A 23,559-nucleotide genomic window follows, 5' to 3' on the forward strand; every position below is an offset into this window, starting at 1 on the left:
TGTTTCGTCTTCCGGGTGCTCTTGCGGCCACTGGACGCTGCCAAGAACGAACCCTGGGCGCATGGCGGCCCAGCTACACTCCTAGCAAGTCTCCGCTCAATGTAATCCATTGAGGCCTCGTCAGACGTAGTGAAGACTTCGCAGTCAACATCGCGTTCCCTGTAACTCTCCCAGATCTCTCTGAGCTTGGCTTCGTACTCTAATCGCCAACTCTTAGCCTTACGAAAAGGCACTCGAGACCACAGTTGATCGAGAAGGCGCCACTTCTTCGCCGGGTTGAAGACAACAGAGAGAATAATGACCTCGCGCACCATGTCCGACTACCCACGCGAAGACGCCTCTTGGCTCATGTCGTCGTGCACAGACCACCGAGGCACACAACTGGAACTTTCCTTCCGCGCTGGCCCGTCTCGTTCCATCCTGGCGTCGCCTCTGAATGGGCTCTTGAGCTCGTTTGAGCTGGCCGGAGCTCGTCGTGTTGCCACGTGAGGTGTAGCGGTGAGGGCGTAATTTTAATGCTGTAAGTGGTCGCAGCTGCGGGAGGATTATGAAGTCGCTAGTACATCCACCTAGGGGCTGGCTGGGTTTGGCCGCAAGTTCCTGTGACCAAAGCGGGGAATAACTATGTTGGGTCTGGACAGTTAGTCGACCAATACAGGTTGAAGATGCAACAGACATGTGAGACTTCAAGGTCGAAATGGTCTTCTGAGCGTGAGAACACTGACGCCGATAGAAAGCTCTTGAGGGAGATGTCTAAATGGAGCAGTTTTTGTTTGCATTACTTCCAATCTACAGAAAACCAGCATGTGTTTAGATGGATGTTCATGGGGAGTAATTGCAAGACGGGCCTACCCTATACCAATGTGCTAGAAAGATACCAGGGTACTCACGTATTCTTCCACAGCTACGCAAGTAACCCCTAAACAGCATTTCATGGCCACGAGGATTCGCTTTTCAACCTCGCCCACGCTTGACATAGTCCTCGTGGAAATTGGGAAATGGTCCCATTCAATAAATTACTTTTGATATTTTAGAAAGTAGTCGTTTGTGGGTTGCGGCCAAGCATGATTACTGCAGTTGCACGATACCTATTCTGACCTGTAAATCTCGGGGGTTTAGATGTACCGGTATACACTAACACATCTTAGCACCTACACGGACCCTGGGCCTTCAAGACGACAAATCACGCTCGGTCGCGTCAGGTACCGCCAGGGGCCGGTTGACGGGTTCAAGAAGTGACGCTAAAACGAGCCGCGTCACTCGTTCGACCGAATCGATCGATTTTCGATCGAACGCTTGGGCCCGTTCGATTCGATAGCGAATAAAATGTGCCGTGTTCGATTCGTATGTCGAATGAGAAACACCACATTCGATTCGCATCGAATCGAACGCCAAGAAATTCGATTCGATATTCGTAAGACTTGGCATCGAATGAATCTATCGATTCGATTCCCGTTCGTAAGATGTCCATCCCTGGACTGGACCGCCTATGTAACAGGAAGCACTGGACTGGACCGCCCAGCAGTCCAAAGGGCTTGGACTGAACCGCCTGCCTTAACTGGACTGGTGCCAAGGTCGGACCAAAATTTGGTATGGCGATCAAGTTTCGGTGTTGTTGTGCCTAGTTATGCTTCAGCAGCCGCCTGCGCAGCCAGCCTGCCGTACGGCCAACTTTTTACTCTGCAATATCTGCTTTATAGATTTCGAAGGTATGTAGGCCGGTCAAATAATCATAGTTTCCACCAAGCTCAACCAATCAGATTGCACTATTTACTCACCTAACAATATGGGCCTTAAATGGGCGGTCCAGGCGGTCCAATGACCCTGGACTGGACCACCTGGTCCAGCAATTTTTCCGGACTGGACTGGACTGAATAGGCGGTCCAGTCCAACAGCCCACTATGGACCGCCTATTTCCCACACTGGTGTTAATGGCAATGTAGATACAGAAATTAGTGATACAGAGTAGTGTGGTGATTTTTGACGGTTCACAATTTTACTCAATAAGTTCATTAGAGTACGTTCTCACGACTAACGATGCATCGAGGAAGTGGGCGGTGTCACATGACGAAATTATATGTTGACTCATGAGTCTGAGTTTAACTCATGAGTGAGTCATGATCAGATCGAAACTCATATGATTGAGTTAGGGGGGGTCGAAACTCATGAGTTAACTCAAATGCCCAGGTATGAAACAATTAGGTCTGGTTGATATCTCATCGCAGATTGATCCAGAACACGTTTCAGAAGAGAACATCGATCAAGATGATATGCAGATCCCATCTGATACAGAGTGAAATCTGGGGGGTGTCGCAGGGTAGGCATGATCTTCACGGCCTCAGGAAACAACTGCCTTAGTAATCTAGCTGTGTACTTTAACTCTGCGGAATGGAATACCCCGCACAAGAGACAACTTAAGAGAAGAATCAATCAACACATTTGCTGCTGCTCATTACATTCACTTTAACCCTTTAAGCACGCTAAGTGCGACATGTTGAGTCGCAAAGAAAAGTGGGCTCTTTGCAATTCAGATAAACAGTCAATATGTGATTACCGAATCTACTTATGTTTACACCAAAAATACACTAAAATCAAAGTACCCCTCAGTAATTTGCAAATCAAAGCGCACTTTGCTTCTCAGCGACCCGGGGGTGAGATTGAACCCCCTTAGTAGTGTGCTTCGCTGTAATGTCATGTGAGCTAACGACAAAGCTAAAACTAACTAGTGGCCAATATTGACACGAAGCGGTCAAAGCGACCACGCAGATCATTCAAATTGGACCGAAGCTAGGCAAGTTCCGTCAAGTGTCCAGGAGGTGCACCTGTCGGCCGGTACTGGATTGCTGACCCTTTCGAACAATTCTTTTGGGCGATTCTGTACGGTTTCGTTGATTGTACGCCAAACGTTAGGCTTCACGCCGTAGTAGTTGGACGCGCAATTCGTGGGGCTCGAGCAGTGGCACAAGACTGTGGCTTTAGGGAATATAACATCATCGTCTTCGGGGCAGGAGTTGGAAGGCTTGGTAGGAGAGGTTGAATATCCATGAAACCGTCACCAGATGGTGGGAGGATGGAGCTGTCAAAGGCCGTGGAGGTCTCATATGGACTGTTGCTGACGGGATACGTCCAGCTGTTGTAGGCGAGGGGATTCGTTGGGGGCGCGTTCATAGGGAGTTCCAGCATTGAAGAGCCACTCGTCTGTGAAACGGAGTCAATTGGGACTGTAGAGCTACTTGGTTTTGCTGGTCCATCAGCTCTCGGTGTGGTGCGTGGCGAAGCTTTGGGTTTGATGTCGGTTGATATCTCGCTGGTGTTGGAGCCACCAAGATGACGACGAATGGTTGATCCTAGAGAGTCGAGCACTTGTAACAAATTGTCCCTCTCCTTTGTAATCTTCTCCAACTCATCAATTAACGTAGACACCTGTGCATTCGAGTCGCTGTGTCTTAGATTGTCTACCATGCTCTCCAGCTGCGCAATTCTACCTTTTGTCCTCTCACGGGCTAATCTCTGGGCTTTGCGATCGAGCTCTCGCTTCTTGAGGCGCCGGGCTTCGGCGGTGGATGGCGAGCTTTCATCGTACATGGCGATCTGCTCCAGGGATTAACAAGGGAAGTTGCGACAGGAGGATGGATTGATGAGATGGGGTCGCCCCAGAACGGACAGTGTTAAGAAGCAACAAGGATTCGGTTTGACAGAAAAGGCAAAAGAAGTCTGGGAAAGCTGAACCAGGTCTGTTTTTGAACGGGTACGTGGTAATAACTAATGTTCATGGTAGGGTAAAACAAGTTTTAACTCTAACCAACGCCCACCAAAGCAAGGGAGAACAGGACGAAAGGGGGAAGAGACTGAGGCAAGTAAGCAACTAAATAACTAGGTTGGAAAGAGGGAAGCCTTGTCGGGCTGTTGGAGGTACCTCATAGGGTGAAATAACTACTAAAGAGGGGACCCAATAGGCCCACGGATACCCGTCGCTGACTTTTCATTCTTCATTTTACAACACAAAGAAAGATGTTAAAAATGTAAAATAAAATAAAAACGCCTACAGTATCTTTTGATAGTACTTCAAATGTTATATAGAATTCGGAGAATTAAAACATCTCAAAAGTTGCGCTTACGTAAGAATCTCGCTTTTGGTTACGGATACCCGTGGGAATAAAATTCTCTACGTTGTAAAAAATCCAAATAAATTACAATAAATGATTTAAGTCCGAGAGAAAGCTTCATATATATTCAAAATGCCATCATCTACCTATGGAAATGTTTTCATAGTTTTATTCGTAAATTTAGGTAAGATATTCTGGAAAATTTGGAAAATATTATAGCGACGGGTACCCGTGGGCCTATTGGGTCCCACTGAAGAGCTATAGTTACGTTACAAGGGTATCGGAGATAACCAGTGGGGCTTGGCGTTGGCAAACATCAGCTCGATGATCTTGGGCGGCCGTGTAACTACGCCACAACTGAAGGCGGTTTATCAGCGCCATGTTTGGAATTCCAATTCTCTTGCGAGCTAGCCTCGTCTACGGACTATACCTAAAAACAGTGCCACCCACTATCTCCTTGACTGCGTGGGGGCTACCATCGCGTACCGGACAGGGGCTTGATCCAATCAAAATGCCGCAAATGAAAGGTACTTCTTTTCCCACCTATTTTCTATTGTGATATAAGTTAACGCAATACACCGAGTTACATAAAGCAACGTCACACAGCCCGCAACATCCCAGTTTACCTCGCAACGGAAGTTTACAAATTTCACCGAGCAATACTGGACGCTTCTCAACTTTTCAGTATGCGGAGTCATTCTAGAATGTATCAAATCTCCTTGACCGTATCACGCTCTTGTGCCTGTGATCTCGCAACACCACAGCGATGGCCTAGGCAGGCGTGGCAGCGGCTATTCTTGGTGCGCCCTCTGTAGACAGGGTTGAAAGCCACTCCACTCAATCCACTAGCAGCTCGAGTGGAGTGGGTAGATCATAATCCACTGAATATCTCAGTATCGTGGATCCACTGGAAGCTATCGTGGATTGGGTGGATTGGGTGGATTGGCAACTGCCTCTATTCTTAATGCCATGATGGTGACGCTATTCCCGAAGCCATTGCCCACGTAGTCCCACTTCCGAGTGGGACCTTATCCCTAACGGGCCCCCATCTCGTCTTGAACGCCCACCACCTGAGTGAGCCACTTTGTTGCCCATCCTTCAAGCTGTTGATCCGACATCTGAGCTAATTCGAGGTTGACTTTTTCTTCGTCTACTGAGATAAAGAAGGGATCTAATTCATGAATAATACCCGCCCTCAGCCATGAACGCAATACCTGGCACATCCCGATAATCTGGGCTTCAAGTTGGTGGCGGAGAGGGTTCACCATCCGACCTGCTGCTGAGAAAAGACGCTCACACTCAGCAGACATTGGTTGTATCGTGAGAAAATCAAGCGCCATTCGCGATAAGTTTGGATACTTGAATCGCTTCTCGTGCCAGTAAGCGAGAGGATCGTTGATGGAGCCATCACCACTTTCGCAGTGCGTAATCCAATGCAGGTATTCGTCTTCGCCTGGCGTGAGGCCATCATGACCTGCTTCTGGCGCTGTGTAGCGGTTTCGTTTAAGGTATTCCTGAAACGGATTGTCCGAAGTCTTCCGCTGCTTGGGAACTGGCTCAACGGCTGACGGCTCCTGTCCAGGCAACGTGGCCTCCCGGTACTCAAAACGCCAGACATCGTGAACCATGTTTTTCGCCTCGTCAATCCACTCAGGGCGATCAGTCCAGTTGCGTTCAAACCATTTCCATCGGTATGCTGGATGGAGCGCCAGGCCAGTGTAGTAGATGGGCGTCTCGCTCAATATCTCATAGTACTCATTCAACTTCTGCCAGCCCAAATTGATGTTGATCCTGAAGTGTTCAGTATCAGGGAAGTCCTTCGCGATGTCCTTAAAACGTTCAAGTTGCTCGAGAAGAAATTCAAAGCCTTGAATAACGTCCCAAATATTGCCATATGACCCAGTCCACCCACGCTTCCGCTTGCGGATCTGGCCGTCGCCTTCTAGCATTTTGATCGTGGCTTCGTAGTAACTAAGTATTTGCGCAAATATTTCGACCACCTCCCAGTCCTTGTCGGATAGCTGGTTCTCTGGCTGGCAAATAAAGGGCAATGTGAGTGACTTCTTAGGACCGCCCCTCTTGGCCTTGTTCTGCTGTTCGGAGTCAATTCGATGGTGGGCAATGAGTCGTTCGATATAGTCGCGAAGCAGTAGAGCTCGTCGTATCATGTATAACCGTGACAGCCATCTCGTATCGTTGTCCAAAATAACATCCAACGGCTTCCTGGCGTTGAGTTTTGGGTCAGATGACTTGTTGAAGGCTTCTTGTTGAATGTTGCGAAGCATGCCAGTTAACAAGTCAGATCTGTGGATAGCTACCACAAGGTTGTGCAGTTTGCCTGCTGGCCCCTTCTTGCGCCAAATCAAATGTTCTGCTTCGGTAAGAGGCTCTGCCCCTGATATCCGCCGCTCAAAAGCGTCAGCATCGTGCCCAAATAGAATGGCTTTGGCGGAGAGGTTCAAGGTATGCCCAAAACAGCGTCCTCGCCTGCGGGCCCCAACGAAGCCGAGCTCTCCACCAATAATCTCAATGGCGGTATCATTGTTTTTTGCGTTGTCGAGCGTGAAATAGCCAATCTTGTCTTGGATCTGATACGATTCAATTACGTCGAGGATTTCTGCGGCGATATTAGGCCCAGTGTGCCTGGCGCTAACTTCGGGGAGCCCAAGCGTAATCTTGCAAGGCTTATTGTTTTCGTCCCTAAAAAAGCAATAGATACCATATAGGGCGTATCGGTTTCCAGACCGCCAGCCGTCGAAGGAGATGTGGATAAGTCCAGGCGCCTTGCCCAAGACCTCTATCACCTTCTGCTTATGTTGTTCGAATGCGGCGACGATCTTTTCTCGAATAGTTGTGTGGGTAATATTGGCTTTACGTGCCGAAACTGACGGGTTCAAGTAATCGGAGATAGCATGGAGTTCTGCCTCCTCGGCAATTGAAAAGGAGTGATTCTTGGCCACGATCCAATCGATCAGAAGCCTCCGGAAGTGTTCCTTGTGGAAGCGTTTGATGAAGTCATTTGCAATCGCTTGTTCTCGGGGGTCGTGTAGATCGAGCTTCATGGATTCAGCGAGAGTCCGCTGCCCCGGGGGCTTTCTGCCCTTAGAATTCGCCTTCTTTTCAGCAGTTCCTTGGGTCATTCCAGGCGGAGCGCGGATCCCGTGGTCGTTGAACAGATGATTGTACGCGTTATGAATACCATCAGCTTCGAAATGTCGTGGATGTGGATTATTCTTGCGAATGCACGCTCGGCATATCCATCTGCGGGCGTCTTCCTTTTGGATGTCATATCCAAATTGCCAGGCCCAGCAACGCGTCTCCCTGGCTCGCTCAGAGAACGCCCAGCCTGGGAAATGCCTCCAGAGCGTACGCTCGTACTGTTCATCGCTTGCGGAAGAGTTCCTCAGAGTCGAGACAGGGGTCGAGGTTGGACGGGTAGGATACAGCGTCGGGCAGGGTGTTGATTCGGCAGCGGACCCGAAGCCGCTGTCGGAAATGTCGAAGCAGGAATCAGGCGAGGTCATGGTAAAATAATCTCTTTGTCATGTCGAAATCGCAAAACATGGTGCAGGTGATGGGTCAACAACAGGTCGTCAGGTCAGCGCGAATGACGCGTCCAACGCGACCAGTTGGCACAATATGCCCTTATCCTGCGGATGTTTCAGATACTTACCTTTCGAGCTAATTTGAGGTGGACGAGCACGTAGCGAGTGCCATATTGGGGTCGGGTATTAGATAAGTCCCTAACATCCTTCACATCACGAGCTTAACGCGATTAGTATCGCTTGCAATTTTTCGCGCAGTATTGAGATATTGAGGGATCTGGACGCGTTTTTTAATTCAGCTTGCCGGCAATTATTTAATGGTATAATTGTTGTATTATAAATCAAAAGTATGGACAGTCGAGCTTGATATTTGCTGGACATGTTGTTGAGGAAAAATATACGCCTATTAATGGCCCTCATGATGATATGCACTCACGGAGCAAATCTTAAGTATATCCATCAAGACTTACGTCATCCCAATGAGAAAGCATGGGACATTCGAATAGTGTTTCCTATATTATATGTATTCTAAAATTGCGCTGTTCAGAAGTTTTATAGTGTTTTTGACATAGGGTAGCAATATTGCAAAAAGTATGGGGCACATCAGCCTCTGTTAGAGGCATTCTGCCAAATACATGGGCGCCCTTAACTACCCCACTTCTAATCCACCCAAATCCACCCAATCCATCCACGACATCGCCGAGTGGATTGGGTGGAGTGGCTTTCAACCCTGGATAAACCACATATAATTCTTGCAGGCTAGAGGAAAGAACAAGAAAGTACCCTAATCTAGAAAGTCCTCTGCCTCTGTTTCAACGCTAAATTCAACAGTAACGCTGGAAATAACGCCACTGCCACCGTGAGACTTGGGTATAATGATACCCTCGCGCATCCAGTTGCCTACACACTCAACCTTGAAGGTTCTCACAGGTCATGCTCTCTCTATCCCATGATAGCATACGCCGCGCCGATGAGAAGTGAGACTCAATATTAGATGATTCAGGAGGGATTGAGAGGATATCAATTGCCATGTGGGATAACCGCGGATATGTTTTCCTTTGATCTCGATATAGTCACCATCCGAGTAACGAGAGGGAAGAAAAGCATCAATCCGAGGACGTTTGACTTCCTTTTCATCATCTACAACATCAGAACTGCCCCCAATGAGCGTGCGATCGAGGGAAGAGATAATATCGGCATGGCACCGCCGGGCGTGATGCCATACGTTGTCCCGCTTCCGATTCGCCCAGGGCTTATCGGCAGGGCAATGGAGACATCGATACATCACCATACCCCTGGATTTGCGCTTACGTGACCCACCGGTGGTGTTCTGGGTGTCTTCATCAGGATACGTCGCGTTGAAGAAGAGGAAAAAGTCCAGAGACGTCCCAGTAATGGGCTGGTCCGAAATCGAGGGCGTAGAGGTGGCGGTGGTCTGAGATGATGTCATGGTCGATAAATCACCTGGATAAGCTAATTGTGCTAGAAAACCTAGGGCCGTTTGAACGAGTACTGAGATGGTGGTGCTGATGAAATTGAGAGAAACCTTTTCATCATCTAATCAGTTGATAAGATCTTTTTAGCCAATCAGAGAGCGGTATTTAGGTGGATATCAATCTGGATATCCATTTAAGAGGCAGAGAGTTATATCGATATCGATATATATCAGTATCGATATATCCAGATAGCACAGTTGATATCGATATATCATATCCAAATACGCAGGTCTGCTCGGTTGCGGGAAACGTTGTGGATGAGATATTTGCCGTCGTGGTGAGGAACGGATTTGCGAGTGAGACCAAAAGAACCATTTGAAGTGGCACCAATCTCTTTGTAAAATCCAGAATGGAGACACTTGGGTACACAATTCTACCTTATACAAGCCTGCGGCAAACCAAGCCGTAAGAAGAACCTTTTGCATTACCGGCCGGTTTGAGCAATTTCCGGAACACTTTGGGAAAAGAAACAACTGTGCTGCATTGCCATTTTCGGGTTCGCTACAACCCTTGTCGAAGGCTTGAAAGCAGTCAGCTTGACCGGCTGCAGCCACAACAAACATTGCAGCTTGAGAAAAGGGTAGTCACATTATGATTCGTCGAAATATATTTCTTGGTTGTGCGGCTGCACTGGGCATGGATGGAAATGGAATCGGCTGCATAGCTCCAACCTTCATGGATAATAAACAGGCCGCGACTACCCGAACCACTGCAGTCATCCTTAAATTATGCTGTGTGACACTCGAAAGATATCAAATCCGTCTTTGATTGGGCGCCGAGCAAGGCGGGGTAGTAGTAGTAGTGTTCCTTACGGCCGGGAGAACGGATCTCATAGGGCCTATAGCTACGCTAAAGCTATCCACGCATCCCCCGCTCAACAGAGTCAAGCAAACGGGGCTAGAAAAGAAAAGGTCGGAAAGAGCAGTAGGGCTTTCTTTTGTGTAGAGTGGACGAAAAGCGGGGGATACGTGGATAGCTTAGCGTAGCTATAGGCCCTATGGGATCCGTTCTCCCGGCCGTAAGGAACACTATTACTACTACTAATTGGCGCTTCTACCCGTGCAGGCGATATCATGAAGCAGGTATGCGCAGCATGCACCACACCATCCAGAGAGCCTTGTTTCGATGGCATGGCCGATTGCGATTACCTCGTCATCCAAAGCCGTGGTACAAAGCTAGACTACGAGAAGAAATCTACGAACGACGCCTTGCAACGACCCCCCTCCAAAAGCTCAGCGAGACGGCTGATGTATTCTATATTATAAGTCGATCGCAATATGATGGTTTTACCATCCGAAAGCTTCCTGATTTTACCCTCGCGCATCTTGCCGTGTACGCATATCTGCTTTTAAAATATACATCGAGATGGCAGTTCTACCGAACGGCCTCCTTTTTGTGCAACCATTCCGACCTGTCCTCAATACGCGAAGTTGTCAACCCGAACAAAGATTATAAGTTGCAAGAGGTTGCATGCCGTCATGGGATCGATCCGATTATTTTTACACGAATCTGCCGCCGGCTGCGGGTGATATGGCCCCTGCTACCATGACCAGACTGCGGCTTGCCGTTAAGATATGCCGTTTCTCGTTATCTAGAGGCCTGACGAGCGATTATACTTGTTGCGCCACGGACACCTCCGTGTGAACTCGCTCCCATGAAGAATAGGCGCCTGCATACCGGTCAGAATGGTAGTCGGCCTCCCGCATGAGGGGTTGTCGCGATGGTAGGCCTCACTCGTGTACGGTCTTGTCGAGATGATCGGCCTGATCTTGATATCCATAGCAGAAAAAAAGATATAAAAAGGACAAATCTAGACATGTTTCTCTCTTTCCCATCTTTGGTTTTCATCCCCCACACACACATGCTATTCCTCCCCTCTCTGCTCTCTCTTGCACAACGTCTAGGCGCATACATCGCCAACTTTCACAATCCTCCTCCCAATGGATGCTTCTTCCACTATCAGCACAGGCAATGACCGTAATAACCAAGGTCTGCCTTCTGCCCCTGCCACGGTTAACGCCGGCTCAATCATAAGCACGCAAGTAACACCTAAGCCAACGGTCATTGGTCTTTATGGTATTTCCGGCTCGGGCAAGTCATTCTTGCTGGAATATCTGCGACAGAAACTCAGCCCGGCCGAATTCATTTTGTTCGAAGGGTCAGACAAAATTGCATCCCTCATTCCTGGTGGTCTGGAGGCTTTCCACAAGCTGGACGCACAGGACAAGTCAAACCTGCGTGGCCAGGCAATCGACGCGATTAGGAAGGAAAGCCTTGACAGTGGGCGAACTGCAATCGTGACTGGACATCTCATGTTCTGGAAAGAACAGGATGCTTCTGGCCAACTAGTGTATACTTCGAATGACCTAGCAACGTTCACGCACATCATTTATTTGAATATGCCGGTCGGTCTTATCTCGCAGCGCTGCTTGAATGACGAACAGAAACATCGCATTGTCATGTCTCACGACCACCTGCGCAGATGGCAAGAGACAGAGATTTCCCTTTACGCAACCTCTGTCGTGAGAATCACATCTTGTTCTGCAGCATCGCAAATGCAGACGCTTTGCTACCAAAACCATGGATCTAATCCTGCATTTCCAGCAGCCCAGCACGGTCGAATCTAATATAACTCGCATACAGGCTAAGCTGGATGAAATCCTCGCTTTGCCCAAGCATGATGATCTTGAGACGGTTTTAGTGATGGATGGCGACAAGACTCTCACATCAGAAGACACGGGCGTTTTGTTCTGGGAAACACTTGCTCGGGCTCAACCGAGTTTGGTAACAGGATCTCCATTGCATGAGCTCTTCAGCAGTCGCCTTGGTTATTCGGAAGCTGCATTTCACCAAGCAACCTTATTGTACGAAGAGGTAGCTGATGATAAACAATTTGAGACCGTGTGCGATGCCGTGGCTGCGGGCATAGTGATGCACCCACAAATCACCTCCCTCCTGCGACTTGCCGCGGAACGGAGACATATTGGTACTCTAGTTGTCACATGTGGGCTTGGTCACGTTTGGAGAAAGGTTCTGGAGAGGTACAAATTGTCAGAGACGGTCTACGTCATCGGTGGAGGTCGAATTAAGGATGGATTCGTGGTTACTGCAGCGGCTAAAGCTGCCATCGTCTCTCAACTACGAAACGCCCATCTCTATGTTTGGGCATTCGGGGACAGCCCCTTGGATCTGCCGATGCTTAAGGGTGCTGATCAAGCTATTGTCGTTGTTGGCGACAAGCAGACTAGGAGCTGGAGCATGGACGAAGCCTTATCTAAAGCTATGGATGATGGAAACTTCCGAGCACAACAGGTTCTTCTCCCGAGTCAATCAACACCGCGTCTGGACGAGGGTCGGCTGCCTTTAGCTCACCTAGATGATCGGCTGTTCATCGAATCAGTCATGTGCCACCGCCGCTCCGTCCAGATACTGCACGCTACGGACAGGCCTGTAGCACAACTGTTGACGACACCAACCCGTGACGCTTCTATTTCTGGCCCTGCCCTAAGGCAAGCCCATGGGTTGGTCGGACAGTACTTGGCCACCGAATTCGTTACCCAACTGATTGGTCTTCAAGAGTACAACATTCCCCACGTACAGGGTCACCAAACGACGGGCCATCGACTGCGCAATGAAGAGAAAACTTCTATTGTGGCGTTGATGCGTGGTGGAGAGGCTATGGCCTTCGGGGTCAATATGGTGTTTCCTCAGGCAATGTTTATCCATGCCTCATCCCCACCGGACTTGAAAGTGCATCACGTAGATCAACAGCGCACCATTATTCTGGTTGACTCAGTTGTGAATAGCGGAAAAACACTGATGCAATTCATCGAGCACGTCCACGGCCTACAGGCCAATGTCCGCATCATTGTTGTAGCAGGCGTTGTACAAGCGGACGTGGTCGTGGAGACGCATCCACTCGCAGACCTCATGAGACGTTGCGGCGCCAGCCTGGCCGCACTGCGACTTTCGAAGAACAAATTCGTAGGCACCAAAGGCACTGACACTGGCAATCGACTGTTCAATACTACGCATCTAGCTTGACTATGGAGCTCCTGCGCGATGCGTCTGCGTCTACTACCATCCACAACCCCTCTTTCGGCAAGCAAAATAAAAAAAAGCTTCACCAAAACTCACCAACTTCACTTACACAAATATTGGCCAAAATAAATAGCTACTTGGAGGACAATGCCTTTGCTGAATATAGAAATGATTGGAGTTAACGATTGTAGCCCTCTAAGGCTGTGCGGGGTACGCGATGTATGCATACTGTGCTAACTACCCGAAAATCTCTTAATTAAATCTTAAAGAAAACTCTCCAGTTGTCGCATACCATGCAGTAACGTACTGCTTATTAGCATCTATGGCTTCTCAGGCTTCTGAGATATCAGCCTCAGGGACTAACAACGCTTCTATAGGCTCGTTTGCATCGAAACTTTCATGGAATTTCAATGCCTTTTTCTACATAGATTATCCCGAAAAACATCTCCAAGCTGAGCTTGGCCCGAAGCGCAGAAAGACCAAGGGACACCGTGCTTACGTTTGTCTTCACTGTCAGAATCCTCCATGGTCAAATCGAGTGCCTGGCAACGCTATACACAAGGTTCCGATCAACTACACCGAAACCCACCGGTCGATCGATTGGTGTATTACTCATACACTTACATCAATCAACCTGAACCCTCGACGCAGGGATGGACATCTTACGAACGGGAATCGAATCGATAGATTCATTCGATGCCAAGTCTTACGAATATCGAATCGAATTTCTTGGCGTTCGATTCGATGCGAATCGAATGTGGTGTTTCTCATTCGACATACGAATCGAACACGGCACATTTTATTCGCTATCGAATCGAACGGGCCCAAGCGTTCGATCGAAAATCGATCGATTCGGTCGAACGAGTGACGCGGCTCGTTTTAGCGTCACTTCTTGAACCCGTCAACCGGCCCCTGGCGGTACCTGACGCGACCGAGCGTGATTTGTCGTCTTGAAGGCCCAGGGTCCGTGTAGGTGCTAAGATGTGTTAGTGTATACCGGTACATCTAAACCCCCGAGATTTACAGGTCAGAATAGGTATCGTGCAACTGCAGTAATCATGCTTGGCCGCAACCCACAAACGACTACTTTCTAAAATATCAAAAGTAATTTATTGAATGGGACCATTTCCCAATTTCCACGAGGACTATGTCAAGCGTGGGCGAGGTTGAAAAGCGAATCCTCGTGGCCATGAAATGCTGTTTAGGGGTTACTTGCGTAGCTGTGGAAGAATACGTGAGTACCCTGGTATCTTTCTAGCACATTGGTATAGGGTAGGCCCGTCTTGCAATTACTCCCCCATGAACATCCATCTAAACACATGCTGGTTTTCTGTAGATTGGAAGTAATGCAAACAAAAACTGCTCCATTTAGACATCTCCCTCAAGAGCTTTCTATCGGCGTCAGTGTTCTCACGCTCAGAAGACCATTTCGACCTTGAAGTCTCACATGTCTGTTGCATCTTCAACCTGTATTGGTCGACTAACTGTCCAGACCCAACATAGTTATTCCCCGCTTTGGTCACAGGAACTTGCGGCCAAACCCAGCCAGCCCCTAGGTGGATGTACTAGCGACTTCATAATCCTCCCGCAGCTGCGACCACTTACAGCATTAAAATTACGCCCTCACCGCTACACCTCACGTGGCAACACGACGAGCTCCGGCCAGCTCAAACGAGCTCAAGAGCCCATTCAGAGGCGACGCCAGGATGGAACGAGACGGGCCAGCGCGGAAGGAAAGTTCCAGTTGTGTGCCTCGGTGGTCTGTGCACGACGACATGAGCCAAGAGGCGTCTTCGCGTGGGTAGTCGGACATGGTGCGCGAGGTCATTATTCTCTCTGTTGTCTTCAACCCGGCGAAGAAGTGGCGCCTTCTCGATCAACTGTGGTCTCGAGTGCCTTTTCGTAAGGCTAAGAGTTGGCGATTAGAGTACGAAGCCAAGCTCAGAGAGATCTGGGAGAGTTACAGGGAACGCGATGTTGACTGCGAAGTCTTCACTACGTCTGACGAGGCCTCAATGGATTACATTGAGCGGAGACTTGCTAGGAGTGTAGCTGGGCCGCCATGCGCCCAGGGTTCGTTCTTGGCAGCGTCCAGTGGCCGCAAGAGCACCCGGAAGACGAAACACACGACAGCGGGAGCGACTGCTGATGACGAATATGCTCGGTACTGTGCTGAGGATGTTGTCAACAGTCACCACTACAGGAGTAGACCGATTGACTGGTGGAAAATCAACAGGAATCGGTACCCGCGGCTGTCTCTGATGGCGATTGATATGCTCACCATCCCATCGTCGTCTGCGGAGAGCGAGAGGACGTTTAGCAGTGCAGGGCGTATGACGGCACCATTGAGAAGCCGGCTGAGGAGGGAGATAGTAGCGATGGCTCAGTGCATTCGATCGTGGAGTAAAGCTGGAATCTACACGCCTTCACTGCCGCTGGTTAGCCTCAGTGATGATCAATGGGTTGACGCACTTGCGTCGCTGAAGGGGACGAGTGACATTTAATCTGCCTATTACCGGTACAAACATGCTTCACTTGACATCCAAAACTGAAGAGCCGGTGCGATTGGTGGGATGATCTCACATAATTGATTGAGACTGGGGAAGATGCGGCATGTAACCACCTTAACACAATTCTGGACGTTGAGAGCGCGAAAGGGTGTCAACAAAATTACGCTATTAGGCAAAGTTCGGGGTTTCAAGTTCTTCTCCTGCTCGCTAACCTCCTGTATCAAGTATTCCTTGACCCCTTGCCAAGACAGCGACAAGGATCAGGAATAAACCCAAGACTAATCACATTTTCCTGAAATGGAAACGCAAGTTGCAAGGATCATAACAAAACAAACAACATCGGTTCAGGCGTACAATAGCCGAGACGCAATGCCCACCAAGCTTCTACTTCGGTGCTACTCTGAGGTTTTTCTATCCATCATCTATTGGTACCTTTTCTAGGTCGCGCCACCCGAACAGTATTTCGTTTCCAAATTCAGTCATAGCCAACCCTCATTTTCCTTCGTTAGCTTGTTGTTAGGATAGATGGAGAATGTACATCTCATTCGCGCTGCACTATTAGCCACTTTCTCTACAAACACTCGCGAGTACTTACCATATCTGCTCTTGATCCCGCCGAGCCAACGTCTTCGCCGCCTGCATTGCCTGTCGCAGATGAAACTTATCCGCAAGCGCCACCAGCCGATTTACTATATAGCGCCTCGCAGAGGGCGCTGCCTGGCCGTCTAGACGTAGCATCTCCTCCTCCACTTCCCAGGCGGCCATATTCGCCATTTTTGGCACTATCACAGCCATCTGCCACATTAATAGCATGATATTCTCACTAATAGAGTCGTCTAGGATAGATGACGTTGTAGCATATTCGAAAAGCTGGAGAAGCTTCACAGGTACTGGGACACCGTGATTGATTGAATCAATCAGGATATTCACACCAGCATGGTGGAATAGCAAGCGCCCGAAAGGGCTTTCGACTTGGGCTTTGCCTCTCATCAGCAGAAGGTTAGACGATCCTTGAATATGGGCAATCCAATGTTGAGGATTCCCACTATCATGGAAGCAAAAGGCTTCGAAAGTCGATAAGAGAAGGACGCAGAGCAAAGTACTGTCAAGCACAGCTGTCTGCGGCTCACTGAGATCTCGACTAGTTTGAGTAAGGGATAAGGAGTAGTAGCACCGCGCTGAATATAGCAGTTTATCATTGTTGTACTGCACAGCCATTGACCCCAAGGCGGATGCGCAAAGAGCTCTCATGACCTTTTCATCTGCGATTATAGTAGAGGCGTAGTCGGGAAGGTATGCAAAGGTTCCAGATCGAGAAAAAATGGAGAAAAAATAGCCTATCGCAGTGGTCTCTAAGGGTAGAGGTACATCTTGCGGTATGTGAACAATTGCATCACATGGCGTTGTCTCCCGGGATGGCTGCCTGCTCTTGATCTTGGATTTTCGACGTGCTTTTTCTGTTACCTTGGACGTTTCATCCCTGATTGTGAATTCCGGTGTATTGCGATATGTACAGTCAGCGATTCCCATGCGCCAACAAGTAGAACACTGCGGTTTCTTGAAGTCACACTAGGGGCGGAAAGTCAGTCACACACTCCCACAAGCAACAATATCGAGATTGTGTACCTTTCTTCTCTTGAGACGACATGGTTCACAAGCCAGTGAAGGCTTCCCTGCGAACCCCATTCCGAGCAGTCCGAGACCCCGACACTGAACTAGTCGATCGATTGTTTGTTTCTGGAAGGTAGATTCGTCGGAGAATATAACACTAGCTTGGCTGCAACTGGACCTCGATCTCAAAGATATCCGCTTGTCGGTGTGTGAAGGTAATCAATACGACATAGCCTTCTTAATAAATGTGTCAGATGTTAAGGTGTATTGTGTGTATTTTTTCATCATCTCGCAATCGAAGGACTATTGAGACCTTATATCTTCGGCTGGTTCCTTCTAGGACTTGAGTCCTAGAAAGTCCTAGATGAAAGTCCTAGATGAAAGTCCTAGATGAAAGTCCTATGATCTAAGTTTAGGATTTCAAACTTTAATCCTAAACCTTAATCCTAAAGCTGAGGGTGAACCCTCCAACATTCAACAAAATGTATGAAAGAGGAAAGTTCTCTCGACCACTGACGGAGGATTCGAGTCGCAGTCAGCAAAGCCACCGGCTAGCGTCGAAATGCCTGCCATATACGGTATAGCTCGCCTGTCAGAATACATCCCCCATTGCCACAGGATGCACTACCACCAGCGCTCATCATATGTCAATCAAATCAACTTTGGCCCCGAAGTTGATTTGTTTGATTTGATTGATACCCTTTTCAATTCCGTGAGTGGGGACCCCAACCCGAAGTCATCCCCCTCGTGTACACCAACACTCAGCTACCCACCCAACTACCTAACCTTACTCCGCCCTGCCTGACCCAGTTCTTGAGGCATTGAACATGTTCCAATGTATCTGCGCCCATCGAGAGCCTCTGAGAAGTCAACGTCAGCTTCGCTAGGCTGAATTGTCTCTCACAATCGCTCGCCATCGCTGGAATAGCAAAGACATCCAGGGCAAAGCTGCTCAGTGAAGGAAACGAAGCCCTGTGGTCTCTCCACCATTGGATAGCATCCTGCGTATCCTGTGGCTCGAGACGGAGGTACCTTTCGAGCTCGCCGACACTGCCACCCGTCGCAAACGCTTTCTTTGTCTTGCTATTAATCCACTGAGTGTACTGATCATCCTCTTGACCCATCGTCCTTGGCGCTGCGTCGTACTTCGTTGTTTCCTCGCACAGTCCCTGGTTCGCGTCGTACCAACGGGTGAAGTAATCCTTGATTCCAGCCTTGGCATCACGAACCCAAGCGAGTTGCTCCTCAGACACCCAAGTCGCCTCTAACCAGCTGATCCCGAACCTCGGGTGAAGAATGATTGCTGCCGCAAACAAGGGAGATTCTCCGAGCTTGTCATAATACTCATTCAGCTTCTTCCACCCGTTGTTGATTGATGCCCGAATGTAGGCTCGATGGTCCGCTGGTAATGTGCTCTTTTGCGACGTCTCGGACGCTGATCGTTTCTCCGCCGTAGAATAATCAGCCCGAGAATGCAACGGTAAGGCAGATTCTACGAATATCGGAGGTTGACTCCGCTGTGGTAGCGCGTAAACCTCATCCTCTTCAAAGCGGGCAGGGAGACGGCGAACGCGGCTTGGCCGACCGTTGGACTCTCGGAAATTTGCTGACGCCGTTGCAATCCGCTCCGCAGCATCCACTTGAGTTTCTCCCATCGTCTCCTCCGTAACCTCACTACAGAAGGCCTTCCAGTCCTCAAAATGCTCCAACAGATATTCCATTCCTATCACCACCTCCCACAGGCGTCCATGGCTGTCACCTTTACCCCAGCCTTGCGTCCGCATCGTCTGAAGGTATATGGGTTTGAGAATCTCGTTGACTTCGCCAAGAACCCGCCAGTCTTCGCTGGACAATATGTCCTCCGCCGGGATCCGTCTTGCCCCGTCTTCCTCTTCTTGAGTTGCAAAGATAAATGCTCTGATATCTGTCTGCTTTCGCAAAGCCCTCTCAATCATCATGTAAGTGGAGTTCCACCGCGTTTCGTTGTTCATGACGACCTCGAGCTCGGCCGCGGATTCCTCACAGAGCCGGTATTCCTCGTGATCCTGCTCTCGGGCAACTCGCTTGACTCGCTAGACTGGCTAGCTGGGGTGATCCGGTGAGCTCTACGCAGGTCTGTCAGCTGCTGGATATCTTGTCAATGAGATTGAACGGGATAAGCACAGACTTTCGAAGATGGTCCGCTGCGGAAGACTTGGCTTGCACCGAAAAGAACTCCGCTGCGCCTCTCATATCACATCGATTGCAGCACCAGACGTGACCTATCGGTAGATCCTGATAGTTCAGCTCAACTAGGAAGGTCCCGTGCGACCTAATCCAGCTCTTCCTGCCCTTTGCACCTTTTCGAGCTAACAAATCCTCCTGGACGAGGCGACGGTTCTTCCAGGTAATCTTGGACAGATTCTCAATGGTCGGGTTGGGAGGTAAAGCTCCAACGGCTGCTTCTTCCAACTGCTTGGCGACCGTTTTAGGCTGAGACAATCGTGAGAAGACGGAAGAAGGAGGTGTAGGGCAAGGTGTCAATGTTGTTGGCGGAAAGCCAGCTGGCGACGGGGAGAGTGGCGAGTTCGACATCCTACTGGTGAAATGGAATAGAAACCACGTGTAGAAGGGATTATTTCGATGGCGCGACATGGTTGGAAAACGCATTCCACATTGCATACGCGCGGTGGGGTCATGCGTAGATCACGATAGCAGATACTTAGCTTTGCCGCTAATTCCCCCGCTATTTGAGAGTAGACTTCCATCTGCGACTATCTAGTGTAGGGTAGTGGCTCGGGAAGATCTGGATTTTCCCTCGAGATTAGACGATCACATGATGCATATGTAATATGTCAATTATTTCAACTTTAGAAATGTGTGATTTGATTTGATTGAAAGGAAGAATTCGACGATTTGATTGATTTGATTGGGGTGATTGATTGATTGAGTTGACATATGATGAGCGCTGAGGTGGGATTGTTCCTTGCAGGGATTACAGAAGTACTAGTGGGGTAAAATTTTTTTAACCAATTAAATTACTTAAAAAGTCATGCGTCCATAAGGTCATGCGTCCCGTAGTAAAAGTATCATGCGTCCCTATCAATTCCCATATTTAAATGTACGCATCATAGATAGCTGTATTGGTGTTCAGACTATCCCCAAGTGGGTGGGCTGGGTGGTGGTGAAATACGTTAGGCAGCAACTCAAATTGCAGTGTCATTCCCGGTCAACACAGGGTGTCGACAGCGAGTATTGACAGTGGCGTGAATCTAGAAACCCACCCAGAAGTACGGACACTCATCAAACTCGGAGAGATACCTAAAGGAGACCTAAGCAGAAATAAGACACAGTCGTGTTTCAAGCTTAAAACCTCGTGCCTGTCACGGCCAGGGTCCCTGGATGCATTCAGGGCCTTACCCGCTGCGCTATACGGCAAAGACTAGGATGTAAGGTCCCTGACCTTACACTGCATTCTCATATATATAGCTATAGCGCCCCCAGGATCAGGATCAGGCTCAGGCTCAGGCTCAGGCTCAGGCTGTGACAGTGCCCCCGTCTAGATTCTTTTGCGAAACCTAAACTACTACTGACTTCCATCTCTCCCTTTGACTTGAGCACATTCAGCCATGGCCGCCTCCAGCTTCTCTTCTCTTGACCAAACCCAGTCTCCAGTTCTTGATCAAACTGGGCCTTGTCCATTACCCAGCTTGAGACAGTTCGATGCAACAATAATAAATTGGTCTCAATCCGAAAGGTTGTCGACTATCAACCAGCTTCTCTCCCCGTTGCCGAACGCTTTCCTTGATAAGATTGTTTCTCAGCACCAGAGCTCCGGTGACTATAGTAGCGACTGTGCTGGTGCTGGGGATAATGATCTTAAAAATGGAGCTAATGCCAATATCAAAAGTCTTGGAGACACCCCTTTCAAGCGTAAGGCTGAAGAACATGGTGGAAACAACAATAAGGCCAACAAAGTGACTTCATCCTCTCAGCCTGTATCGACCCGCCCTCAAACACCGGAGCAACTGCAAAACTTACCCGCAACACGCCAAAGGAAAGACGGATTTCACCAGATTCTCGCTGAAATGTTTCAGACTCTCCCTTCGCTATCTGAGATGGACATGGAGGATGAAGCAAGCAAGTTCAACTGGTTACTGTGCGATACAGAGGAGGATTTATTGGAGATACGTAGTGGATGTGGCGTCTCGACTAAATTGCTCCACATGATAAGCCAGACCACATACTGTGCGGCCCGCATGAAGCAGGAACCCAAGAGCCTCATTGTCCCAATCACCGCGGAATTTTTGGATCGGGGATTTTCTGAGCTTCCACAATGGACAAATTCAGTGGGAGATCTGCGAGCTATTATGGTCACCAACCAAAATCCAGTGATAAGTAGCCGTGCAACTGAGGCTTGGAGGATTGCGGCGACTGTCTACCTTCAATGCCGTCTTTTGAGGTATGTGTGTAGAGGAAGGGGTAGGTGGGGAGTAAGAGAATGATAGCTGACTAGGTCTTCCAGGCTACCACGAAATCACCCCTCTGTTATTGCCAACCTTGAGAACCTCGGTAAATGCATAAGCATCATGCTAACGCTGAGGCCTCAACTTTTCACTCAAGTGCCCCCTTTACCGGCCTTTTTACTTGGCATGCTTGCCACCACCTCTGACCACAAGAGTGTATTAGATGACTGGTTGGCGCACATTCCACTGATGACAGATAAAAGTGTAAGTGCAAAAGCATCGCCACGTTCCTCTTTCTATGTTTGAGTGTCAGGGTTGGCCATGCAGAGTCTAAATCACTTTATACAATCGAGACACTTACCCTCATACTCAGAGCATTCGGTGGATATGGAAGAGGATCGCCAATCAGGTGGAGGTCCCACCTGAACCTATGAACATCGACAAATCCATCCACAAAAGGTTTGCCTGGTGGGAAAAACTCGTGGCAAGTATCGCCAAGGGCAAAAGGCAGGAGACATGTCTAGGACTCATGGTTAAACTTTCAATCTCGGTTCGTCCTCATCTTCCCTACCTGTCTGCTTTACATGGACTTGCCTAACAATCTTAGCAGGGTTAGAAACAGGGCTCCTAATAGTCCAGACTGCAATCCAAGATCAATAATCAATCCACGACTGGCGTTCATGGATTGATGACTAGAATGATGCATCCCTTGAAACGAGCCTTATTGATCTGGATCGCACCAGTAAATTGATCAGGGATATCCAAAAACAAACGGTTGGCACAGCAACAACCATGGGTACCCTGGTTTTGGGTTTTGGGTGCAAATAAGTGTCGTTATATCATCAAAGTGAGGCTAGGGTTAGCTTAGCGTAGCTATAGGCCCTATGAGATCCGTTCTCCCGGGCGTAATGAACACTACTACTACTACTACTACTACTACTACTACTACTACTACTACTACTACTACTACTACTACTACTACTACTACTACTACTACTACTACTACTACTACTACTACTACTACTACTACTACTACTACTACTACTACTACTACTACTACTACTACTACTAAAGTGAGGCTATCACGGGGCTGTGACCAACAGACAAGGCTATCATCTAGATATCACACAAGCCGTTGATTCAAAGCTTTTGAAGCCATCTAGACTACCGTACCCCTCACTCGGTCATACCCCTCTACCGGTCAGCAAAAAAAATAGTCTCCCATACAAAATGCGATTTTTCACTTGCACAGTCTTTGACCAAAAGTGAAGCTATTAGCGTGGGAAAATAGCGGCTGTGTTTAAAATTGCATAAAATTTAATATTTTAACATTCCTTCTCTAGTAACGCTTGCGGTATGACCGTACAGCACTAATGCGAAATGTCTCAAAACGCCTCCCTCATCAACCTCCCTCCGCCAAGTCTCATCAGATTTTTATCTACACCAGCCTCCCAAAACCACACTGAAAATGCCTCAATTACCTTATACAGAGAATAATGTTATCGAAGCCATACTAGATGTCACAGATAATGGACTCTCGCAACATGAGGCCGCCCAGAAGCATGGCATGCCCCAGACCACTCTTTCTGATCGACTAAGAGGCATACCACCTAAATCTGAAGTCACCCATCCTGGCCGGCTGTTATCCAAGTCTCAAGAGGCCAGATTGGTTACCTGGATACTTCGGCAAGAGGCCCTAGGCTATGCTCCATCCCACAGTCAGGTTCGTGCCACCGTCGCTGCCCTCCTACGACAACAAGGCAGGGAACGGCCTATCGGTGTCCATTGGCTAGCCAGGTTCGTGA

General features: G+C 48.7%; 5 protein-coding genes across 5 annotated transcripts; 2 read left to right on the forward strand and 3 right to left on the reverse strand.

Annotated features, from left to right (window-relative positions):
- Window positions 1–2,913: 2,913 nt before the first annotated feature.
- Window positions 2,914–3,585, reverse strand: FPOAC1_013948 (uncharacterized protein; the record flags this gene model as incomplete). Its single annotated transcript, XM_044858288.1, has 1 exon — window positions 2,914–3,585. One exon carries the CDS (start codon window positions 3,583–3,585, stop codon window positions 2,914–2,916), a length of 672 nt encoding a protein of 223 aa, XP_044700744.1.
- Window positions 3,586–8,435: 4,850 nt separating this feature from the next.
- On the reverse strand, window positions 8,436–9,101 carry FPOAC1_013949 (uncharacterized protein; the record flags this gene model as incomplete). The annotated part of the gene is made up of 2 exons (XM_044858289.1): window positions 8,436–8,564; window positions 8,613–9,101. 2 exons carry the CDS (start codon window positions 9,099–9,101, stop codon window positions 8,436–8,438), a joined length of 618 nt encoding a protein of 205 aa, XP_044700745.1.
- Window positions 9,102–11,087: 1,986 nt separating this feature from the next.
- Window positions 11,088–13,191, forward strand: FPOAC1_013950 (uncharacterized protein; the record flags this gene model as incomplete). The annotated part of the gene is made up of 2 exons (XM_044858290.1): window positions 11,088–11,669; window positions 11,791–13,191. 2 exons carry the CDS (start codon window positions 11,088–11,090, stop codon window positions 13,189–13,191), a joined length of 1,983 nt encoding a protein of 660 aa, XP_044700746.1.
- Window positions 13,192–19,427: 6,236 nt separating this feature from the next.
- FPOAC1_013951 (uncharacterized protein) lies at window positions 19,428–19,883 on the reverse strand (the record flags this gene model as incomplete). The annotated part of the gene is made up of 1 exon (XM_044858291.1): window positions 19,428–19,883. The coding sequence occupies one exon, from the start codon at window positions 19,881–19,883 to the stop codon at window positions 19,428–19,430; it is 456 nt and encodes a 151-aa protein (XP_044700747.1).
- Window positions 19,884–20,917: 1,034 nt separating this feature from the next.
- On the forward strand, window positions 20,918–22,826 carry FPOAC1_013952 (uncharacterized protein; the record flags this gene model as incomplete). The annotated part of the gene is made up of 5 exons (XM_044858292.1): window positions 20,918–21,750; window positions 21,814–21,860; window positions 21,912–22,018; window positions 22,128–22,304; window positions 22,623–22,826. 5 exons carry the CDS (start codon window positions 20,918–20,920, stop codon window positions 22,824–22,826), a joined length of 1,368 nt encoding a protein of 455 aa, XP_044700748.1.
- Between the last annotated feature and the right edge of the window lie 733 nt (window positions 22,827–23,559).

This window comes from Fusarium poae, assembly GCF_019609905.1.
Source record: "Fusarium poae strain DAOMC 252244 chromosome Unknown contig_4, whole genome shotgun sequence".
NCBI lineage: Eukaryota > Fungi > Ascomycota > Sordariomycetes > Hypocreales > Nectriaceae > Fusarium > Fusarium poae.